This window comes from Sciurus vulgaris (assembly GCF_902686455.1).
Source record: "Sciurus vulgaris genome assembly, chromosome: 10".
NCBI classification, from domain to species: Eukaryota; Metazoa; Chordata; class Mammalia; order Rodentia; family Sciuridae; genus Sciurus; species Sciurus vulgaris.
Genome location: NC_136470.1, coordinates 121088553 through 121113623, shown reverse-complemented (window position 1 = coordinate 121113623; position 25071 = coordinate 121088553). Strand labels below are relative to the sequence as shown.

At 38.0% G+C, this 25071-nt stretch overlaps 1 protein-coding gene across 1 annotated transcript in view; it reads left to right on the top strand.

The window, feature by feature from the left end:
• TOPBP1 (DNA topoisomerase II binding protein 1) overlaps positions 1-24011 on the top strand; it is a 77712-nt gene extending 53701 nt beyond the window's left edge. The window contains 19 exon segments of the mRNA XM_079156050.1: positions 1117-1214; positions 1217-1239; positions 7003-7110; positions 7112-7150; positions 7266-7368; positions 9105-9185; positions 9188-9296; positions 11345-11387; positions 11389-11553; positions 11555-11567; positions 12332-12441; positions 12443-12499; positions 12822-12930; positions 13957-14120; positions 15479-15487; positions 15493-15615; positions 17549-17638; positions 17779-17940; positions 23266-24011. Of these exon segments, the coding sequence (XP_079012176.1) occupies positions 1117-1214; positions 1217-1239; positions 7003-7110; positions 7112-7150; positions 7266-7368; positions 9105-9185; positions 9188-9296; positions 11345-11387; positions 11389-11553; positions 11555-11567; positions 12332-12441; positions 12443-12499; positions 12822-12930; positions 13957-14120; positions 15479-15487; positions 15493-15615; positions 17549-17638; positions 17779-17940; positions 23266-23409 (1750 nt within the window). The 3' untranslated portion in view covers positions 23410-24011.
• Positions 24012-25071: the final 1060 nt, after the last annotated feature.

Below are 25071 nucleotides of genomic sequence, written 5' to 3'. Positions count from 1 at the left end.
GATCCTTCTGCCTCAGTCTCCCAAGTAGATGGGGTAACAGTGCCATTGTGCCCAGCTAAGTATTTTTAAATATATATAGTTAATTCCACTACAGCAGAATTAGAGATGGTTGCTAGGAGCACTGACAATTGGATTAGGGAAGTTATATTTTTAATGTTACTTTTAAGGGTGCATAAGGGCAGTGGGAGAGATGCTTATCATTTAGAGAGAATACTACTTTATTTGCTTAACTTGACTATTTAAAAGTTTTAGAGATATTTTTTATTTAGAAATGGAAAAATATCAAGTGTCCACAAAAAGGATTTATTTTGGTGATTGTATTTAGAAATCCAATTTTTATTTTCTTCTCTTTGGTTTTTATTTAAGCTTTTGAAAGTTGAACATATTTTACATTTTTTTTAGATTTTCCCAGATCAGGAGAATCGGGAGGTTGTAGTGTGATTTAAGAATAGGAGCGGGGATTTTGAAGTCAAACCTGGCTCTACCACTTACTGAATATGCTTGGACAAGTTATTTAACCATGTCCCTCCAATGTTTTATAATTTTTGTGAGAAGTAAACGAGATAGTGATCTGTTGTGAGACATAGAGCAAATGCATAATGAATAGTGAAGTCCAACATCTGGAAGACAGATTTGGATGTTTTACAACAGATTATGAATTTGAAAATACCTTTTACATAGTATGAAAGACAAAATTGAAACAATCAGAAACATACAGACTCATATTTTCTTTTATTGTTTTATCACTGTGCTACATCCCCAGTCCTCCTTATTTTTTATTTTGAGATGGATCTTAATAAGTTGCTGAGACTGGCCTCAGACTTGGAATCTTTCTGCCTCATCCTCCCATGTTGCTGGGGTTACAGATATACACCACCACACCTAGAATTAAGTAATACTTTAAAGGATGTCTTTCTAAACAGCTCTCTGCATTATATACCTAGAGATACTTAAAATTTGTTAATAATTAGATCCTGTCATTTTAATGTTCTTACTTGCTCTAGTTCTGACAGTTTTCTACTGGTTGGAGTATTCTGTTCATAGTGAATAATGATCACCTTGAACTAATGGAATATTTCTTTTAGTTACTTGCTTTGTTGCATTTGGTTGTTTCAGGTGGAGTTTTGATGACACGGTAACTCATTTCATCTATCAAGGCCGACCAAATGACAGTAATCGAGAGTATAAGTCTATAAAAGAAAGAGGAATACACATTGTTCTGAGCACTGGCTTTTAGAAGTAAGCAATGCTTTATTCCATCCCTTCTCTGTTAATTGAAAATGTTTACAGCCAGGCACCATGGCTCATGACTGTAATCCCACCAACTTGGGAGGCTAAGTGAGGAAGATCGCAAGTTCTAGGGCAGTCTCAGCAACTTAGCAAGACCCTATCTCATAATAAAAAGTGTTGAGGATATAGCTCCAGGTAAAGCACCCCCTGGCCTGGGTTCAGTAACCAGTATCAAAAAAGAAAAAAAGGAAAAGAAAATATTTATGAATATTTCAGAGCACAAACCAGTTTCCCTGTCTGTAAACAAGTTTGCTAATCTAGGTTAGCTATGTGTGGCAGCTCTTCATTGTCAGAAACATGTGGTAGAGCAGAACCACTCCCCTCATGGCCAGAAGTGAAAAGAGAAAAAGGAAAGGGTTGGGGTCCCACTCTCCCCTTTGAGGACACACCCCTCACTCCCTACCAAAGACCTCCCTTTAGGCCCCAGCTCTTGAAAGTTTCCATCACCTCCCAATAGAGCTAAGTTGGACCAAGCCTCTAACACATCAGCCTTTGGGGGACACTGAAGATCCAGACCACAGTACACATTTCATTGCTTTGGCATCAAAAACTTACCTTATTGCTTAAATATTTAACAAATCTTCAATGTGTACTCTATTCTGATTCTTTCACTAGTTAAAAATAGTACGAATGAACTGGACTTGGTGGTGCACACCAGCTACCTGCAAGGCCGAGGCAGGAGGATCACAAGTTCTAGGCCAGCCTGGGCAACTCAGTGAGTCCCTATCTCAAAATAAAAGATCAAAGGGGCTGGGGTGTAGCTAAGTGGAGGAGCACTTGCCTACATGTGCAAGGCAAGGTAGAACAGAAATGCTCTGCATGTTTTCTGTTCCCAGGATTGCCCCCCACACTTAAAGTGTGTGTGTGTGTGTGTGTGTGTGTGTGAATGTGTGAATGAAAATTTTATAATTTGAAAGGAATTAATTTAACAGACTACAATTTAGAACCCTGTTTCTCCTTTCTTTTTTTTTTTTTTTTGTTCATTTTATTGTAAATAAATGGGATACATGTTGTTTTTGTTTGTACATGAGTAACAGCATACCATTTGCATAATCATACAATTACATATGGTAATGATGTTTGATTCATTCTATTATTTTTTCCTTCTCTCCACCTCTCCCTCTCCTCTTTTCCCTCTATACAGTCCCTCCTTCCTCCATTCTTGCCCCCCCACCCCCATTATGTGTCATCATCCACTTATCAGCGAGATCATTTGTTCTTTGGTTTTTTGAGATTGGCTTATCTCACTTAGCATGATATTCTCCAATTTCATCCATTTGCCTGCAAATGCCATAATTTTTTTTTTTATGGCTGAGTAATATTCCATTGTATATATATACCATAGTTCCTTATCCAGTCATCAATTGAAGGACATCTAGGTTGGTTCCACAATCTGGCTATTGTGAATTGAGCAGCTGTGAACATTGATGTGGCTGTATCTCTGTAGTATGCTGATTTTAAGTCCTTTGGGTATACGCCAAGGAGTGGGATAGCTGGGTCAAATGGTGGTTCCATTCCAAGATTTCTGAGGAATCTCCACACTGCTTTCCAGAGTGGCTGCACTAATTTGCAGCCCCCACCAGCAATGTATGAGTGTACCTTTTTCCCCACATCCTCTCCAACACCTATTGTTGCTTGTGTTCTTGATAATCGCCATTCTAAATGGGGTGAGATGAAATCTTAGGGTAGTTTTGATTTGCATTTCTCTTATTACTAAAGATGTTGAACATTTTTTCATATGTTTCTTGATTGCTTGTAGATCTTCTGTGAAGCGTCTGTTCATATCCTTAGCCCATTTGTTGATTGGGTTATTTGTATTCTTAGTGTAGAGTTTTTTGAGTTCTTTATAGATTCTGGAAATTAGCGCTCTATCTGAAGTATGAGTGGCAAGATATTCTCCCACTCTGTAGGCTCTCTCTTCACATTGCTGATAGTTTCCTTTGCTGAGAGAAAGCTTTTTAGCTTGAATCTATCCCAGTTATTGATTCTTGCTTTTATTTCTTGTGCTATGGGAGTCCTGTTAAGGAAGTCTGATCCTAAGCCAACAAGGTGAAGATTTGGACCTACTTTTTCTTGTATAAGATGCAGGGTCTCTGGTCTGATTTCAAAGTCCTTGATCCATTGTGAGTTGATTTTTGTGCAGGGCGAGACATAGGGATTTAGTTTCATTCTGTTGCATACAGATTTCCAGTTTTCCCAGCAACATTTGTTGAAGAGACTATCATTTCTCCATTGCATATTTTTGGCACCTTTGTCTAGTATGAGAAAATTGTATTTATTTGGGTTTGTGTCCATGTCCTCTATTCTGTACCATTGATCTACCTGTCTATTTTGGTGCCAATACCATGCTGTTTTTGTTATTGTTGCTTTGTAGTATAGTTGAAGTTCTGGTATTGCGATACCCCCTGTTTCATTCTTCCTGCTAAGGATTGCTTTAGCTATTCTGGGTTTCTTATTCTTCCAGATGAATTTCATGATTGCTTGCTCTATTACTGTGAGGTACATCATTGGGATTTTAATTGGAATTGCATGGAATCTGTATAGCACTTTTGGTAGTATGGCCATTTTGACAATAGTAATTCTGCCTGTCCAAGAACATGGAAGATCTTTCCATCTTCTAAGGTCTTCCTCAATTTCTTTCTTCAATGTTTTGTAGTTTTCATTGTAGAGATCTTTTACCTCTTTGGTTAGATCGATTCCCAAGTATTTTATTTTTTTGAGGCTACTGCAAATGGAGTTTTCCTCATTTCCCTTTCAGATGTTTCGTTACTTGCGTATAAAAAATGCTTTAGATTTATGCATGTTGATTTTATAGCCTGCTATTTTGCTGATTCATTGATGAGGTCTAGAAGTTTTCTGGAGGAGTTTTTTGGATCCTCTAAATATAGAATCGTGTCATCAGCAAGTAGTCACAGCTTAAGTTCCTCTTTTCCTATTCGTATCCCTTTAATTTCTTTAGTCTGCCTAATTGCTCTGGCTAGAGTTTCAAGGACAATGTTGAATAGAAGTGGTGAAAGAGGACATCCCTGTCTTGTTCCCGTTATTAAAGGGAATGGTTTCAGTTTTTCCTCCATTAAGAATGATGTTGCCCATGGGCTTAGCATAAATAGCCTTTACAATGTTCAGGTATGTTCCTACTATCCCTGTTTTTCCTAGTGTTTTCAGCATGAAGGGGTGTTGTATTTTGTCGAATGCTTTTTCTGTGTCAATTGATATAACCATATGATTCTTGTCCTTAAGTCTATTGACATGATGGATTACGTTTATTGATTTACGGATGTTAAACCACCCTTGCATTCCAGGAATGAACCCCACTTGATCATGGTGCACAATTTTCTTAATATGTTTTTGGATACGGTTTGCCAATATTTTGTTAAGGATCTTTGCACCTATATTCATCAAGGATATTGGTCTAAAATTTTCTTTCCTTGATGTGTCTTTTCTGGTTTGGATATGAGGGTGATATTAGCTTCGTAGAATGAGTTCAGTAGGGTACCCTTCTTTTTCTATTTCCTGGAATACTTTGAGAAGTATTGGAATGAGTTCTTAAATTTGGTCTTTTTATGATGTCTCATAGATCTTGGAGATTCTGTTCTTTTTCTTACCATCTTCTCTGTTTGGGCAACTTTATTTTCAAGATTAAATATTTTGTCTTTATTGTCTGAGGTTCTGTCTTCCAAGTGGTCTAGTCTGTTGGTGATGCTTTCCATTGAGATTTTTATTTGGTTATTGTTTCCTTCATTTCAAGGATTTCCATTTGTATTTTTTTTTTTTTTTTAAGAATCTCTACCTCTCTTTTGAAATGATCTTTTGCTTCCTGCAGTTGCTCTTTCAACTTATTGGTATTATCATTCATTGCCTGCATTTGCTCTCTTATCTCATGCTTTGCTTCACAAATCATCTTAATCATGTATAATCTGAAGTCCTTTTCTGACATTTCTTCTAACATACTGTCATTGGATTCTATTAGTATAGAATCTAGATTTGTTTGGGTCATTTTCTTCCCTTGTTTTTTCATGTTGTTTATGTATCTTCCCCTCTAGCAGTGCAGATCTGGGATACTGCAGATTCTCCCAATAGCCTTATAGTGGCCCTATAGGTTTTCAAAACCTTTTCTTTAAGAGGAGATCAATATTAGCAGTGCCCAATTCAGACACTATGCAATCCTAGACCAAATAGCCCTTATGAGGACAATAACAAAATTGTCATAATAAACAGAATGAGTTCAAGTATTATCTTCAGTAAAACAAACCGATTTGCAATAAGGTCTGCAGTTTCTAATGGAGGACAAAGAGGATGCAGAGGGATGTAGAATGTGGCTGTTAATAGGATATGAAAAGAATATACAGAAGTTCTAGATAATAGAAAGGGTGAGAGTGTAATCAAAAGAAATCGGATGTTAGCATGCAAAAAAGGGAGAAAAAGACTCTGAGGGAACAGGTAAACAAAAGGAAAAAGAGAGCAAGAAAAGTAAAGAAATAAAAACTTAAAATTTTTCAATAAGGAGAAAAAAGGAAATCTACAGTGTAATAGTCATATCGTAATGAAACCTCCCAGTCTTCAGTAGCCTGATGCATGAGAGGTACCTGACATTGAGCTTCTAGTCTCCAGCAGGCGTCTCAGGATGGGATTTGCCCCACCTAAAGATCAGAGCTCAGGCTTCCAGGATAACCCATGATGGCTGCTCTGGCTTCCAAATGTGTTGGCAAATGGGGAGCTGCAGCTCAGGTTGGTGGACATGGTCAGCTGGAGGTCCTGGAGGCGGGGGTGCAGTTGATCAGGCTGGGGTTCTGGAGGTCGGGTGTGTTTGGCGTGGTTGTGGGATCCTGGAGGCTGAGTGCAGTTGGTCTGGGGTCCCGGTGATAGGGTGCAGTCAGTTGGTCTGGGGGTCCTGGTGGCAGGGAGCAGTCAGTCGACGTGAGGGCCCCGGAGGCAGGGAGTGATCGGTTGGGCTGAGGGATCCTGGAGATGGGGCTCAGTCAGTCTGGCCAGGGGTCCTACGGGCTTGGCTGTTGTCTCAAAATGGTGGCAGCCACGTGTAATCAAACCTCGGGTACGGTAACAGTGAACTTCCAGGCAACAGCAGGCAGCCGCTGCTCCACTGGCGGTTGGCGATCAGTTTGCTGACTGTTGTCAGACGATTGGGAGGTGAACCTGGTGCGGTGGGTGATGGATATGTGTAAGGCAGGCGATGGACAGGCGAGAGGCAGGCAAATGGCGGATGATAGACGCCTGACAGTGAGCAATCTGCTTGTTTCTCCTGTCTTTGTGTGTTCCCTGGACTATAATTGATACCTCTGCAAAAGCACAGAAATAGAATTAGATTTTATACTTTAGTGGTCATGATGATACAAAAAGACAGTTTGTCATTTATATGATTGAATTTTTCACTCCTCCCCCCTCCCCCCACCCCTGCTACTTTTTGATACCAGGGGCACTTAACCACTGAGCTACATCCCAGCCATTTTTATTTTTTATTTTGGGACAGGGTCTCACTAAGTTGCTGAGGCTGTCCTTGAACTTGTGATCCTCTTGCTTCAGCCTCCTAAATCTCTGGGATTACAGATGTGTGCCACCATGCCCAGCTCTAAACTGCTTTTTAAAAGTTTAATTTTGTGAATTTTTGCCACTTAACAACAGGCTGTATTGGTTGTTCTTTTCCTGCTTAACATCTTTTAGTCAATTCTGTTTCAAAACACTATTGTATTGCAGTGTGCCCAGGAGTATAAGCATCTTCCTGAATCTCTTTATCCACATACTTATAATCCCAAAATGAGCCTGGATATCAGTACCGTTCAAGACGGCAGACTCTGTAAGAGTCCGAGTGCCCTCAGCTGTCTCTGCAGCAAAGGATGATGAGGTAGGCAGTGTGTACAATATGTGCCCCACCTAAGCTGAATGCATTATCATAGGTTTTCTGGTGGGACCTTATCCAATGACTTCATTTGAGCAATTATAATTTTCTCTTTGAACAGCCAGATCATTTGCCTGTAGAAGAAAATGATATAGGAAATATGACCACCAGTAATAAAGAATCAGCACTATCAGATGGAAATGAAAAGAATGATTCTAAAGGAGGTAAAGCATTTTAAATTCCAAAAAGAAAAGGTTACGAATATATATCTTTGCCACAGACTGCTTTACGATTTTTTTCTGTTACTAAATACTGGTAAATATATATATATATATATACACACACACAATACATAGATACATATTTGAGGATTAAGTCTAGATTCTGTGCTGCCATTCAGTGAAGTTTAAGTGACTTAGAATGAAACTTTATGGAATGGATGGAACTGGGTATTTGCAGAGTCAGTGTGATACAGTTCTGTTCCGTTAAAGATAGGGAGAATGTTTGTTTGTTTTTCCTTTCTCATCTTGGGGATTGAACCGAGGAACACTACCGCTGAGCTGAACTACATCCCTAGCCCTTTTTGGTTTTTAGTTGGATACAGGGTCTCACTAAGTTGCTGGGGCTGGCCTTGAACTTGGAATCCTCTTACCTCAGTCTCCACGGTTGCTGGGATTATAGGCAATTGATGATTTTTAATTGTTCTTTATCAGGTGTAGTGGCACATACCTGTAATTGCAGAGACTCAGGAGACCGAGGCAGGAGGATCACAAACTTGAGGCCAGCTTCATCAATTTAGCAAGGCCCTAAGCAACTTAGACCCTGTCTCTAAATTAGAAATAAAAATTGGGAATGTAGCTCAGTGGTAAAGCATCTCTTGAGTTCAGTCCTCAGTAACCCAGAAAATATTCTTTGGTTCAGGTTTTTTCAGTGATTTGTAAACAGTTTTATTACGTGTATAGTATACTTGGACACGATTTAAAGGTCTGGAAGGAAGTGTGAAGAGTTTTCTCCTGCCATTGTTTACCCTGGGTTACTCACCTGTCCTTCTAGTGCTGTTTTATGCATAGACAATTATAAATATATATGTTTCTTTCTCTCATTTTTAAAAAATGCGTTAAGTTTGGACTATTCCACGTGCTATCTGTCTTTATGTTTAATGGTTCACCTTAGATACTGTGTCATTTCAGTACAGGCATACCTCAGAGACACTGCAGGTTTGACTCCAGATACCTGCAATAATCAAATGTCACAATAAAGTGAGTCACATCGATTTTTTTTCTCAGGGCTTATAAAAGTTGTGTTACACTATATTGTAATCTGTAAACTGTGCAAAAGCATTATGTCTTTTAAAAAACAATGTATACTCCATAATTTAAAATACTTTATTGCTCAAAATGCCAGTGATCGTCTGAGCCTTTGGCAAGATATAATCTTGTTGTTGATAGAGGGTCTTGCCTCTGCCGATGGCTGCTGACTGACCTGGATGGTGGTTGCTGAACCTTAGGTTGGCTCTGACAGTTTCTTAAAATAACACAGCAGTGAGGTTGTCACAATGGTTGACTTTTTGTTTCATCAAATATTTTTCTGTAATTTGATGTTGATGCTTTTGATTCCTTTTTACACAAAGTAGAACTTCCTTTAAAACTGCAGCCTGTCCTCTCAAACTCTACTGTTACTTTATCAACTAAATTTATGTGATATTCTAAATCTAAATCTTAATACCATTTCAACAGTGTTCTCATCACCAGAGTAGATTTCATCTCAAGAAGCCACTTTTTTTGATCATTCATGAGAAGCAGCTCCTCATCCCCTGAGGTTTCATCGTAAGGTCACTGCAACTCAGACTTATCTTTAGGCTCCACTTCTAATTCTGGTTCTCTTCAGCGCTAATCACAGTATTGTAGGATATGATCAGATAGGGAAATTGACCTTGACTGGTATACTCGTTTGTTTCAAGTTCTCACACAGACCTTGGAGATGAGAGAAAACTTCCAAAAGCAGCTGCAGGAGATCATGTCTGCCACCTCCATCGTGAAACCCAGGGACAGAGGACTTCCCTTTCAAGAAGTGGCTGTAACAGCACCTCCTCGACCCCTGACAGCACACGCTCTGCTAGAAGTGGACGAAGTAGAGTCCTAGAGGCACTGAGGTGTGTGCCTGTCACTAATGGCAGAAAGAATAGATGACTGGAGAGAAATGGCGGTCTTCATTTAAGACCTGGTGACTCATTTTCATAAGTTAGGCTCATTTTGCCTTTTTTAAAAAAAATAAGTGATAAAGCAGAAGTTTAGAGTATCAAGACCAGGAAGAGGGTTATATTAGTAGGCCTGTTTATCACAAATAATAAGTGTCATATTCCATTATCTATTGGCTTTGGCCCTCTGCTGACTGGATGTTTCTCCTTCCTAGTGTTCCCTCCTTCCCTTCCTCACTCAGAGCAATTTAAGATGAGAATGCTTACTGGAAGGCAGGAAGCCAACACAGAGGTTTGTCCCAGCAATCTCCAGCTTCAGGGGGACGCATGATTAATGCTTTTTATTGCCTCCCCCTGAGACAAAAGTGATTTTAAAATCCATTTTGAAAACGAAGTCACTAGTCAGCCCCCTCTGATCTTTAGTATTAGTATTAACCACTGAGTACTTATGTGTAATCCTAAGGGGATTTTTGTTGTTGTTGGCTTGGGGTTTTTGTTTTGTTTTATTTTTTCCTTTTTGGTAGTGGTTTTGGGTTCAAACCCAGGGCTTCATCATGTATGTAAAGCTAGAGTCTCACTAATTTGCTGAGGCTGACTTTGACTTGCAGTCCTCCTGTCTCAGCCTCCTGAGCCACTGGGATTCCAGGCACGCACAATCACGCCCAGTTCCTTATCGGAGCTCTGCTTGTAGTTTGTATTCTATATGGATTTGTCTTCTAGGAAAGGTGAGTGTAGTTCTTTAGGGCAATTTGATTTAAGTTCAGTAGCATAGCTGTCTTTTTCCAGGTAGAAGAAAAATCTGTAACTGTAGGGTGAGTGTTTATGGGAATTATATCTAATTGATTAATTGAACTATTAATTTATCCTATACTATTTTTTTCCAGAGACCAGTTTTTTAAATGCTGAATAAGTAGCTTTTTGTTTAATATACACATATCATATTTTGTCATTATGAAGAACCTAATCCTGTGCCAAGCTACAGTAAATAATATACTCAGAATAAAAAGCTGTCTTCTTACTGGGCACCATGGTGTATGCCTGTAATCCCAGTGACTTGGGAGGCTGAGGCAGGAGGATCTTGAGTTCAAAGCTGCCCTCAGCAAAAGCAAGGCAATTAAGCAACTGAATGAGACCCTGTCTCTAAATAGAATAGAAAATAGGTCTGGGGATGTGACTCAGTGGCCTAGTGCCCCTGAGTTCAATCCCCAGTATCCATCCTCCCCACAAATAAAAGATGTCTTTGTGTTTTGAGGCAAAGGAACTTTGGGGTACTATGTTTAGATAAACTGCTTTTACTGAGAATGCATATGCATAAAAATGTAGTTAGGATTCTATTTATACTCTCAGATGGAATAATTTTTTACCATAAAGCATGCTTTACTATAATTCAGTGAATGGTTGGTCTGCCTTGGACTCTGAGAAGTTTGATCAAAAGACCTTTTTAAGTATGCAACCTTTACAGTAAGCTTCCAGTTTAATTATAGTTCTTATAATTTCAGTTTTTAAAAAAATCAACTGTTAGACTAAAATATAGCTCAGTGGTAGAGTGCTTGCCTGGCATTCATGAGACCTTGGATTTGGTTTCCCAGCACTGCAAAACTGTTATGCAAACAGTTTGAAAAATAGAAAACTGTTAAGCAGAGTAACCAGCTTTCTAAATATGACCATGTTTCCTTAACTTATATAATTAAGAGAAATCCTATTTTCAAATACAGCAATTATTTTAGAATTTTTAAAAATTCCTTAACTATCAAAATTTTCCTTTAACATTTTATTTATGTAGACATTTGGTCAAAACATGTTTAAATTTCTGGCAGAAACATTTAAAAAGAAAAAAAAACTTCCCTGGGCTAATTTTTTTGATAACTATTACCAACTGCCTATTTGTTACTGGATGGTGGGCATCGATGATCCACAACTATTATAATCTCTCTTAGGGAATTTATGTGTTTGGATTTTGTTTTGGCTATTCGTTATTTAAAATTGTCACTTTTATTTTATAGGCAGTCTCGACAAATAGTACCTGATATCAACACGGAGCCCTCCCCAAAATGAACAGATCATTTGGGATGACCCTACAGCAAGAGAGGAGAGAGCAAGGCTTGCCAGCAATTTGCAGTGGCCTAGTTGTCCCACACAGTACTCTGAGCCTCAGGTTGACATTAAACAATTGGAAGATTCTCCTTTTCAAGAACCTTTACGTGGTTCAGAAAATTACTGAACAGGGTAATGAGAAAATAATGTTTACTTGTTTGTATTAGATACATGTTGAACTTCATAATAGAAGCATATTGTGGTTCTCTTATACTTCTGATTTGGTCCTAAACTTGAGTCAGAAAAGAAATTTATTCATTGAGGTACTATTATCAGTAAATTGAATATATAATTTCTTTGAATTTGGAAATGTGGGATTAGGCACTTTTTTCCAGGCATGATTTTCACTATTGTTCTTTTGCCCATACATTTTTTTGCATTTGTGCAGTTAATGCTTGGTTCTTTCCTGTATCATCTTATTTTTATTTAATTCATCAGAAGCATACCCAGCAAATACCTCTATTTGTTCTTTGCATCATATGAGTTCATTTCCAAGGGTTTTTTTTTTTTTTTTTTCTTCCTTGAGCTTTCCCTTGAAAACAAAATACTTCATCTTTCCCTTTTCTTTTTCACACTAATATGACTATGTCCCTAAACTGGACATGTAGATTTGTCTCTGCCTTTGATTTTCTCCAAATGTAGAATTGCTTTCATTTTATGAATTGGGTTACATTTTACTGATGTAAGCTTACTATTTAAAGAAAGGGTTGGAGAAACCCAGATAACACATGCTCTTTAAAGCATTAATTGCAATTTTATTTATAAGCTGTAGAAATAGGGTGTTTTCTTTTGCATGTACTTTTTTCATTGCAGAGTTTGTGTTTAATCTGATCTCAGCCAAGGCAGATGAAAAGTGTATTGGACAGTATCACATTGTAGCATTTTGTTGCCCTCAGCTATCAGTGATCCTGGAAATGGATGTGTGACTGAAGCCCCAAAACACCCCAACTCAGAAAAACTGGAAACTCCAACAAAAGACAGTCACCTGATTCCTACACCTCAAGCTCCCGAGTATTGCCTTCCCCCTAGCCAATCCACCTGTGGCTCCGCACCTGGAGAAAAGGTTTGTTGATCCTTGGTGTGGTGATATGGCTTTGGATATTGCCATTGTACTGTAATAGAAAGTTATTGATACCAATATTAAAGGCTCATCAAATGGGGCTGGGGATATAGCTCAGTTGGTAGAGTGCTTGCCTCACATGCACCAAAGGCCCTGTGTTCAATCCCTAGCACCGAAAAAAAAAAAAAAAGTTAATCAAATGATGAAAGCTTGCTTTTTATTGTATTATACTATTTGTGTATTTGATAACTCAGAGACTGAGAAAAGATCAATGTAAAACAACTGTATCTGATTTCAATTTTTTCTAAAACTCTTTTATATTCCAGATTGTAACGATAGAGGAGAGTCATAAAGAATTTAAAAAATACATATTTCAGTTGTCATCTCTGAATCCTCAGGAACGTATTGATTATTGTCATCTGATTGAAAAACTAGGTACCAATATTTAAATTAAATTGTTCCATTATAATAACATTAGTTGGAAGTCAAATGTCAATATTGATATCATGGTATAGAAGCTGAGAAGAAGAGTGTGGGTAGTCTGTCTAAGACCATAGTGGAGCAGTAGAGCTTTAATTTTATGAACTGCTCTAAATCTAAAGTCATTAGGTCATGGACCTAAAGGTTTGAGACCAACAGTTAAGGTTTGAGAATCTCTTGTGCTGGAACATTTGTTTATTGATGAAACTTTGGACAAAATCAGTGAAATTACAGGCTTATAGTATAAGTAAAACCACATTGTGATGAACTTGAGAGTGTAAGATCCAGAGAAGAGTTCCTTCTTGAGACTGTCCCCCGGTGGTCAGGCTGCCCGTCTGACAACTGGAAGCAGTGTCCGAGGAGAGGAACCTGGTGTGCTGCAGCAGCTCACTGGGAACGAGCATGAGCCACACATGCCATTTTACGTTTCCTAGTGGCCACGTTTAAAAAATAAAAACAAATAGGAGAGATTTAAACGTAATTTTTTTGAGCTAGTATATGTGAAATAGTGTCATTTAATATTTAATGAGATGTTTTGCATGTAATGTTGTACATTAAAGCTTTGATGTACATTTTACACTTAATAAGAGAACTTACTCTGGACAGCTTGACATGGAAATAGAACATTAAGATGTACTGGGGTGAGAGTACGGTTCAGTGGGGTAGAGCACATGCCCAGCTAGCATAAGGCCTGGGATTCCCCAATACTGCAGAAAGAAGGGAGGAGAATAGGACATTGAAGTAAGGAGGGTGAAGTTTTGATAATTTTAGGACCCATGTGTATAATCGTTTTACTATTTTATCTACCTTTGTAGTCATATTTTTATAATAAACTTTAATATATATAAATTTCAGGGTTGTGTGATTTAATTAGTTCAGTGTGTTTATTCATGAACAATTTCCACGTATAGTTGAGATTACATTGTTTCCTAGCCTAGAAAGAAGTTACAAATCAAAGTGCAAACAATTTTTCTTTCAAAGGTGGGCTGGTGATAGAGAAGCAGTGCTTTGATCCCAGCTGTACACATATCGTTGTGGGGCAGCCACTTAGAAATGAGAAGTATTTGGCGTCCGTGGCAGCTGGGAAGTGGGTGCTTCATCGCTCTTACCTGGAAGCATGCAGGACTGCTGGACACTTTGTGCAGGTGTGTATGTGAAGATTTATTATTTTTTTTTAAAGTAAGTATCTTCAGGTTTCAGTTGGGTGCCGTGCCTGTAATTCCAGTGACTTGGAGGCTGAGGCAGGAGAGTTGCAAATTAGAGACCAGCCTCAGCAATTTAGCGAGACCCTGTCTAAAACCAAAATGGACTGGGGCTGTAGCTCTGTGGGAGAGTTTCCCTGGGTTCACTCCCCAGGCCAGGGTCAGAGATGCCAGTATATATACCAGCTGTACATGTAATTGAAATAACCACATAGGAGCCAGGTATGGTGGCACATACCTGTAATCGTAGAAATTTGGAAAACTGAGGTAGGATGATCATAAGTTCAAGGCAAGCTTGAGTAAGACTCTGTCTCAAAAAATAAAAAGGCCTAGCGATGTAGCTCAGTGTTAAGAGCAACTCTTGGTTCGATCCCCAGTACCAAAAGAGAGAGAACACCACATATGGCCAGTCAGATTATACCAACTTCATGAGGTTCTTGATAACAAAGCAAAAAAAAACATATTACAGAGCCAGGTGCAGTTATTTGGGAGTTTTTTGTTGTTGTTGTTTGGTACTGGGAATTGACCCCAGGGCACTATACCACTGAGCCACATCCCCAGCCCTATTTATTTTTTTGAGACAGGGCCTCGATAAGTTGCTGAGGCTGGCTTTGAACTCATGATCCTCCTTCTTCAGCCTCTTGGAAGTATAGGCGTGCACCTCCATGTCTATCTTTATTCACTTTTTAAATTAATTTGAATGTCATTTTTTTTCTTTTCATTGAAATAACATGAGAAACTTTCAAGATTATCTTATTTATTATTTGCCCATTGAACTAATTATTGAAAGCAGACCATCTCCACAGTATCCACTCTAGTTTTTGAAGTTTTCAATAAGTGCCTCTTCAGGAATCTCCTCTTTAGACAGATAATCAAGTTCTAAGTACATGCTCCTCTGAAACTATCCTTGTATGAAGTACTCTTGTGTCAGGTGAAGCCCAATAACCTAAGTATTGCCAGTTGCCAAGGTGTAGTTATTATCTTTTCTGATTTTATTAAAAACCAGATACATTTGACTGTTAATATAAAACCAAATTAATCTGCATTTATAACAATTCAGATGCACTGGGAATATAGCTCATGGTAGGACATTTGCCTAGCTTGTGCAAGGCTCTGGATGCAATCCCCAGTACCACCGAAAGAAAAGAAAAAAAAAAAAAAAAAAAAAGATATAACAGTTCATTGTATAGCTTTGACCTTCCCTGATTGAAGGCTTCTTGAGGTCAGAAACCTGTATCCTGCCTGCATCACAGACTCCCTGTACTCTGGGAACTCACAAGTTTATTGGACTCTTTCTCTAGGAAGAAGACTATGATGGGGAAGTAACTCCATACTCGATGTTTTGACTGGCATCAGTGTACAGCAACGAAGACTAGCACTTGCAGCAATGAGATGGAGAAAGAAAATTCAGCAAAGACAAGAGTCAGGCATTGTGGAGGTATTAGCAAATATAATTATACCAGTAACTTGGGAAGCTGAGACAGAGGAATGGCAAGTTCTGGGCCAGCCCCAACAATTTAGTGAGATTCTGTCTCAAAAAGAAAGAAAAAGGACTTGGATTGTGGCTCAGTGGTAGAAAACCGCTGGGTTTGATCCCATGTTTGTATATAATTATATAGGTAACATAAAGGGCATTCAATATTGTGACTTTTTTTTTTTAGGGTATGTCCTTAATTAAATAATAATTCTACTTTTATCCCTTGATAATGTTTGTTTAGTTTGGACATTCTAAATTGCACTTAATGTAAATTCCTACTTCTAATTGTGTTTGATAGTAAGATACATATCTTGACAGCTCTTTTTAAAGTAATTTATACCAGGCTTGGTGGCATATGCCTGTAACCCCAGATAATCAGGAAGCTTAGGAAGGAGGATCCCAGGTTTAAGGGCAGCATAGCAAGACCCAGAATGAAAATAAAATATATAAAGGACTTGAGATATAATTCAGTGGTTGAACACTTGCTTAACATGCACAAAAACCCAGACTCAACTCTTAAGTACCAGAAAAATAATGATTTGTATTTGTAAAATGTGTGCCACACTGTATTTTTTCCAAAGAATCTTTCAGCATCTAGCTTTGGGGGCTCCTGAAATCCTGAGTCCACAGGGATCAGATTCAGGAAGGTTATGTGCTCTGACTGAATGGGGAAAAATACCTCCTTATTTTTGCCAACCTCTGAAAGTTAGCATTTCCTTTAATTATAGTAGGCAGCAAATCACAGACTATTAACAGTACCTGGGATTTTGCGCCGACTCATCATTACTGTAAAATTATAGTAGTTATCAGACCATCCTTACGTTTTATGATTTAATGTATCAATACATGTAACATCTACCGATAACCATATGGTATAGGAATTATAGCTCAATAAAACTATTGCTTGAACTCATTTACCTATTTATTTTAATTTAGCCAGGCATTGTGGCTCATGCCTGTTATCTCAGCTATTTGGGAGACTGAGACAATAGAATCATGAGTTTGAGTTCAGCCTGGGCAACTTGGTAAAAACACCATCTCAGAAAAATAATAATAATTTAGAGAAGGGGTTCATAGGTTTCACCAGACTACCAAAGGGCGTGGCTCACCAAAAGGCTAAGAATCCTTGAATTGATGTTATTTTTCATGTTATACTCCAAGTTCTTTGATATCTCCAAATCTTTGTTAGCTTTGATATCCTTTCTTTTGGAGTAATTCTACTGGCTTCTGTTGTCATTCTCTACTTAGATAGTTTATATTTCTGATTTGCAAACCTTAAGGGAAATATAATGAAGACTTCATCAAACTAAAAATTTGTGCTTTAAATTCTACTTTTCATTAATGTCAGAAAAAAATACTAAGGGGGCTGTGGGGTCGGCTAAGTGGTAGGTCTTGTCTCCTATGTACAAAGTCCTGGGTTTGATTTCCAGCACTGAAAAATAAAATACTAGGGAAGACTAAGCATAACTCGTACTGCTTTGTTTTAATGTTACCTAATCATTAAATTGTTTTCTTCATTCCTCAAGTATCTACTGAGGAATGTACCAGAGATACTTCATTGTGGTAAAAGTAAGGGTTATAAAATTACTTGCTAGCTGGGCAAAGTGGCACATGCCCCCCAGTGACTTCAGAGGCTGATGTGGGAGGTTCCACAAGTTCAAGGCCAGCCTCAGCAAATTAGCAAGGCCCTAATCAACTTGGACCCTGTTTCAAGATAAAAAATAAGGACTGGGGATGTGAGTTAGTGTAAAGTGCCCATGGGTTTAATCCCCAATACGAAAAAAAAATTTTTTGCAGACTTAAAACTAAGCCTACAGACAAAATCATACATTATCAGTATTACTTTGTTATTTTCTAAATCATTTCAAGACTGAGTATCATTTTTTGTTTGTAGGGAGCATTCAGTGGGTGGAAGGTCGTTTTACATGTTGATCAATCCCGAGAAGCAGGATTCAAGCGCCTTCTTCAGTCAGGAGGAGCACAGGTTTGTATTGCATCGATTTATTAAGTTTCTTGCATGAATTATTATCCAACCGTGGTTGCCACTTTTGCTTAAGTACATGTTATCTACTTGAATTGCTTTGGAACACTGGTGGATTGTGTTTCTTCTCGTTTTTTCATTAGGTGCTACCTGGTCATTCTGTACCTTTATTTAAAGAAGCCACACATCTCTTTTCTGACTTAAATAAACAGAAATCAGATGACTCAGGAGTTAATATAGCAGAAGCTGCTTCCCAGAGTGTGTACTGCTTAAGAACAGAGTACATTGCTGATTATCTTATGCAGGTTGGTGACATTCTGTCCTTGATTACCTCATTATCAAAGATATGCTTATATCTGTACCTCAGAACCTTTGCTTATCATTAATAGAAGATTAGTTTTCTGTTCTTCAGTTTCATTCCTGGTTTTGTTGTTGTTGTTGTTGTTGGGTTTTTTCGGTTCTGGGGGCACTCAACCCCTGAGCCACATCCCCAGCCCTATTTTGTATTTTATTTAGAGACAGGGTCTCACTTAGTTGCTTAGCACCTCGCTTTTGCTGAGGCTGGCTTTAAACTCACAATCCTCCTGTCTCTGCCTTCCAAGCCACTAGGATTACAGGTGTGTGCTACCGTGCCCAGCTCGTTCCATTTTTTATACTGACACATGTAGAAGTTTAGTATGAAAGTTAAATATGACAAGGTTATAAAAATCTAGTGTGTTTTCAAATACTGGAATATAAAGAAAGTAGAAATTGATTCTAGGAATTCAAGGAAAATCTTATCCAAGAGTCCTTCTTAGTTTTCTTGACCTTTTGTGTTGATTTTCAGTAAATACCCATGTTAGATATAATGGTTATTAATTAGGCATTTGCTATCTGGAATGCTTACTACATCTATGTTCAGAATTGGCTTGTATTCTATAAAATTTAAATGGACAAAGAAAGATCTTCCTGATAGCACAGTGCCTGTAAGCCCATCAGGAATCAACAGGGAAGGATAAAATCATAATGTCTTACTACAAAGGCTTTAAAACAGAATTGCATAGAAATCAGGGGAGCTAAAACAGCCTGCTTTGTGATCTTGCTGCTCTGAGTTTGGGGGTTGCTCAGGGTTTAACAGCAGGAATGCTCGAAGCATAAATGTGAAGCCTTTGTTATAAAGTGGCTATACTGATTAGAAATTAGTAACCCAGGAATAACGCTCCTTGAGCAACTTGTAAAGCAGCTTTTAAAGAATCTCAGTGTAACAAACCCCAGAGTTCAAGACCGTCCTGGGCAACATGAGACCCTGTATTAAAAAAAAAAAGAAAGGGAGGGAAGGAAGGAAGGAAGGAAGGAAGGGAGGGAGGGAAAGAAAAGAAAAGAAAGAAAGAAGAAAGAAAAGGTCACTTTACTGCAACATATAATTTTATAAAAATTTATATAGTGGGGAAAAAGAACAGGTTGGGAAGATATAGAGAACCCTGTCATATCTCATGTCAACCATGAATTTCATATTTATCCAAACTGTCTTTAATGCATGAAAAAAAAATGGAGAAATGCATATGCAAGGACTCAAATATCTCATTATGTACCCTTCCTGAGAAAACTGATAAATTTTGACTTGAGCATGGTGTCACATGCCAGTAATCTCAGCAACTTCGGAGGCAGTGTCAGGAGGGTCTTAAGTTCAAGACCAGCCTCAACAGCTTAGCAAGACCCTATCTCAAAATGAAAAATAAGGACTGGAGATGTAACTCAGTGGTATAGCACCCCTGGGCTCAATACCTAGTACCAAAAGAGAAAAGAAAACAAACAAAAAAAAAAGACCTCAAAAACAACTAGGAAAAAAATGTCACAGTATCCAATAATGACTGCCTCTGATGAGATTATTTGCCTACTTTCTTATGTAAGTCCCAAATTCTATTCACTGAACTTTTATTACTTTTAAATTTCCTTAGGTGGTTTTTTTTGTTGTTGTTGTTTTGTTTTTTTTCTTCTCAGGGGTGAAGGTATTGGAGACTGAACCCAGGGCCTCTCTACCACTAAGGCACTGAACTATATCTGCAGTCTTTTTCTTTTTTTTTTTTTTTTGGCACCAGGAATTGAACTCAGGGGCCTTGAACCCCTGAGCCACATCAGCAGTCCTATTTTGTATTTTATTTAGAGACAGGGTCTCACTGAGTTACTTAGTGCCTTGCTAAGTTGCTGAGGCTGGCTTTGAACTTGCAATCTTCCTGCCTCAACCTCAAAAGTTGCTGGGATTACAGGTGGGTGCTATCACACTCAGATTCAGTGTATTTTTTATTCCAAAAGTTTTTATTTTCCGAGGCATGTTGGTGCACATCTGTAATCCCAGCAACTTGGGAGACTGAAGCAGGAGGATCTTGTGACCAGTCTCAGCAGCTTAACAATATACCCTGTCTCAAAAATAAAAAAGATCATTACCATATGTGCATGTATGATTATACCCAAATGGTATGAATCTATATCACATACAACCATAGAAATGAAATGATGTACCCCATTTGTGTACAATGAATCAAAATGCAATCTGTAAAAAAATTTAAAAAATAAATAATTAAAAAAAAATAAAAAGGACTGAGGATGTAGCTTAGTGGTGGAGCATTTCCGGATTCTGTAAGTCCTGTATTTGTCCTTTTAAAAATGTAATATAGTGGGCTGGGGTTGTGGCACAGTGGTAGAGCACTTGCCTAGTGTGTGAAGGTTAGATTGGGTTAGATTCTCAACACCACATATATAAATAAAATAAAGGTTCATCAACTAAAAAATATATATTAAAAATATTAATATAGATGGAATCTATGCAATACTTATATTTTGGGATTTTTTTTTTTAAACCACTCAGCAAATTCCTTTGAGATTTACCCGATTTGTTGCTTATATCAGTAGTTTTCTTGCTTTTTATTGCTCAGTAATAGTTCATGTACTGATGTACCACAGTTTGGCTGTTAACCTGTAGAAGGACATCGGGGTTGTTTTGTGTTGGGCTACTATGAATACAGCTGCGATATAATATTTACATAGAGGTTTTTGTGTGAATGTTTTCATTTCACTGGGACCAAACGTGTTTCCAGAAGATCATTATTGTTTTACATTCCCACCAGCCATGCAAGTGATCCAATTTGTCTTCAAGATTTAGTGTTGTCACTATTTTTTCTCTTAGCCATTTACATAGGTACACAGTAAGTATCTAACTGTGGTTTTAATTTGTGTTTCTCACATGGCTAATGAAGTGGAACATCTTTTGGTGTACTTATTTGCATGTTTACATAGTCTTCTTGGAACTGTCTGCTCTCATCTTTTGCCCATATTCTGATTTTTGTTTTGTTTGTAGTATTGGGGATTGAACCCAGGGCCTTGTGCACACCGGGCAAGCTCTCTGCCACTGAGCTATTACATCCCCAAACCTCTTGCCCATTTTCTAATTGAATCGTTTTTATTGTTGAACCTTAAGGGTTTTTTGTTTCAGATAACAGTCCTTGATTGCATGTGGGGTTTGTGAGTATTCTATTCCAGTCTGCAGTTTTTTTATCCTCTTAGAGAAGTCTTTTGCAGAGCAGAGGTTTTCTTGGTTTTACAATATGGAATGGAATCCAGGGCCTCATGCATGCCAGGTAAACGCATTGCCACTGAAATTTCTCCTCAGCCAAAGAGTTTTATATTTTCATGAGGTCTGATTTGTGAACATTTTATGAATTGTAGTTTTGGTATCAGGCCTTTACCTAGCTCTAAGTCTTAAAAGATTGTTTTGTTTGTTTCTTCCTAAAAGTCTTAAGTGCCTGTGATCCATTTTAGGCTAATGGCTACAGAAGATGTGAGGGTTAGGTCACAGTGTGTTCTGGGGTTTGTTTCTTTCCTCTAAGAATGTGCAGTGGCTCCATTTGTCATTTGTTCAAAAAACCTTCTGTCCTCTGTTGAGTTCCTTTTGTACTTTTGTCGGAATTCAGCCGGGCAGACTTCTGTGTTTCTGGTTTCGCTGATTGTGTCCTTCCCTCTGTGGTGGTCTGCTGTGGTGACACCACAACTCTTGTTTCATTAGCCCTGATATCAGGCAGTGATTGGTTCTTCTTACTCCTCTTTTTCAAGATTGTTCAGCTACTTTAGGGGCCTTTACATTGTTCTTTTTTCAGTTGAACCTTTTTACATAAATTTTTAAAATAAGCTTGTTTATATCCATAAAAAAAACTTAATGAAATTTTGATGGGAATTGCATTCATTAGAATTGATCTCTTTAAGTCTGTTGAGTCTTCTAGTCCATCTAGCTTATCTGTTAATTTAGGTCCTTGGTTTTTCATGAGCACTTTTTTTTTTTTTTTTTAAATCATAAATGGACACACGATACCTTTATTTTATTTATTTATTTTTGTGTGGTGCTGATGGAACCCAGTGCCTCCCATGTGCTAGGCAAGGACTCTACAACCCCAGCCCTTTTCATGACCACTTTAAGCATTTTATTTTGTTTGTAGTGATTCTGATTGTTTTTTCTTTTTTCTTGAGAATGAGTTATGTTCTACTTCTTCATAAATGGAATAATTCTGAATATGCCCTGCACATTGTGAATAAGTTGTATAAACTCTGCATTCTGTCGTAGCCCTCTGAAGACTACCGTTTTTATTTAGCAGGCAGTTTGCTAGACTGACTTACAGCAGTGGCAGCTTACATCTCAGTTCAGTGACTCCAGTCTTGGCAGGAGTCTGCTGCACATACGTGGTTTAGAGGTCAAGCAAAGATTTGGGCAGGGTTCCTACATGCACTGGGACTCCCCTTCTTGCTCTCTCTTTTTGGAATTTCCCACCTTACTTTCCAAGGGGTATAGTTCTCATTCTATTTCTTCAAGCCTTTTTTTTTTTTTTTAAGAATTTTAGCCAGGCTGCACAACAAACTGGGACGTCTCCTCAGACTAAAAGCCTTTAAAAAAGAGAAATATACCCCATGCTATTTCCTTCCAAATGTCCACTCTTCCAGTATTTTCTTAATTTGTTTATTCTCCAGTTTTCTGGTAGTGCCTTTAATATAGTCAGAATTTATAGTTGTTATATGTGCAATGACCACCAATTTTATGGGGCTTTATTTTCAGGTTATCCAGTCTGCCATGTTTGCCAGAAAAATCTGGTGTTACTTCACTTGGAGTAAAGGAGGAACAGTCTTTCCTTCAGTATTGGAAAATGGCTGTGAAGGAGAAGAATGCGTGGGTTTGAGTCAGGGAGAGAGGGAAGGAACTCCGTAGCTTTGCCCCCTGCTCGTTAGATAACACTGGTTGTCTTATTTAACCTTTTTAAATTGGTTTGTAAAATGGGGATAAAACACCTGAGGATTTTACGCCAAGCTTAACAACTTGACTTAACGGTAGTTACTGAACATGTTACCCGTGCAGCCAGCAGGAAGATCTGATCAGGGTTCCTCCATCTGAACTGTACTCTCATTTTTCTGTCCCACGGGTCTCTTCACTAGAGGCATCTGCTAATAATCAAGCATACCATGAAAGAGGTTTTCTTTACAAGAACCTTGGAATGAATGTGCATTTTCCTATTTAAGCTTTTCTTCTCAAAAAGTAGAGTGAAGGAGTGTATAACTTAATTACCTAAAAGTTTGAAATCTGAAAAAAAATAACATTTCCTTTGCTATTATAGGAATCTCCTCCTCCTGTGGAAAATTACTGTCTACCAGAAGCCGTGGCATTTCTTCAGAATAACAAGGAGCCTGCACCCGTGTCATCGCAGAAGAGGAAAGCTCCTGTGGAGAAGAGCAAGATCAAACGCGCCCGAGTGCGCTAGTTGCAGCCGCCCTTAGTTACCAGACAGAAAACGTACTTTAATTTGAAAGCCTGAGTGTTGCTGTGATGGATTTGTGTAGTAGTTAAAGACATGTGCCTGAAGAATTTTGCTTCAGAATGTGAAGATGATCCCGCCTGAAGTTTTTAACACCTGAAATTTTAATCACTGAAATATTGTTTGTTAATGAAAAGTTACCTGAAATAACAGCAAGAAAATACAACTCCTCGCTGGTTTGTTAAATCACATTGATGTGTGCAAGGGGCTTTTGTTTATCTTTCTTATAAATATATGCTGCTGCAGCTCAGTGGAATTTTAGCAGAGGATGGATTTTGCTTCAGAATGTCTCCCTTGAATTGTAAAAACAGAGTTGTCAATTGGGACCTTTTCATGTTTTTCCTGATTTTTATCTTCTTACCATTTTACCTCTTTTTAACAGGAGCCTGAGTACAAGGTGTAATGAGGAAACTGGGGCTTTAAACTTAAGTGTGTGTGTGTGTGTATATATGTATATGTATGTGTGTACAAATCTCCATGATGTTTGCCAAGTTTGGGCACCAAAACTTGGAAAATGTGACAATAAAGAATAAAAATAGTGACTCAAATTAGTATTAAGATGTGTTCAGTTAGATCTGTTAAGGCGATAAAAGATTTGTAAAACTTAGCTTAAAAATTAAATTGCCCATTATATTTCTGATATTTGTTATTTATGCAGAATTTTGTTCTGTTAGGTTAAAAAAAAAAACAAAAACTCTTTCGGTTGACCCTGTTAAATCAGCTCTTAACGATGCTAAGCCTAACAACATATATTGTATGCATTAGCGCCACCTTCTAACTGTAAAATCACCTCAACTTGTCAAAGAACAAATCAGGATGTTAGGACTGTAATTTTGATGTAAACTGTTCATTTCCTAATGAGTCTTTGAAAGGCAAACTCAGACAGCAAAGGCAAGAGTCTCAGCTGAGACACGAACCCCTTTAGTGTTTAATCAGATTTTTTTCAACATGGAGGAAGGAATAGTGTCCCTGCCCCTTAAGCTTTGAGATAGATCACAATCGAAAATGTAAATTCTACACAAGCAGGTGGCCTTTTAATGTAATCTATACTCTGGCCTTCCCTCCAAACTGCAGAATAGAAAAGGCTGGGGATGTAGCTCAGTGGTAAAGCACCCCTGGGTTCAAGCCCTCGTACCTAAAAAAACATCCAAGAGGTGGAAGAAATGCAAATATCCATCAGTGGATGAGTAAATTAAAAATGTGTTGTTTTTATATCAAATAACACATAAAAATTGAAACTCAAAATTTCCAGGAAAGAGCATAAATTTTAATAAAATATTCAGCCAGAAAAAGAAAATCTCGGGGCACTCTAATCTCAGCAACTCAGGAGTCTGATGCAGGAGGATACCAAGTTTTGAGGCTGGCCTCAGACTTTTCAAAATAAAAAAATAAATAAAAAGGGCTGGGGCTGGGGCTCAGTGGTTAAGTGCCTCTGGGTTCAATCCCTGGTGCCAAAAAAATACAAAAGAAACTAATGAAGAAAATCCAGCAGTTATCTTCCCATATCACTATGAACCTCATTTCAGGATGATAACATGACAGCTGAAGAAAAAGTTCTCTTCACAGAATAATTCCAGATGACAGATGTTAGCAGTGCATGATTTTACA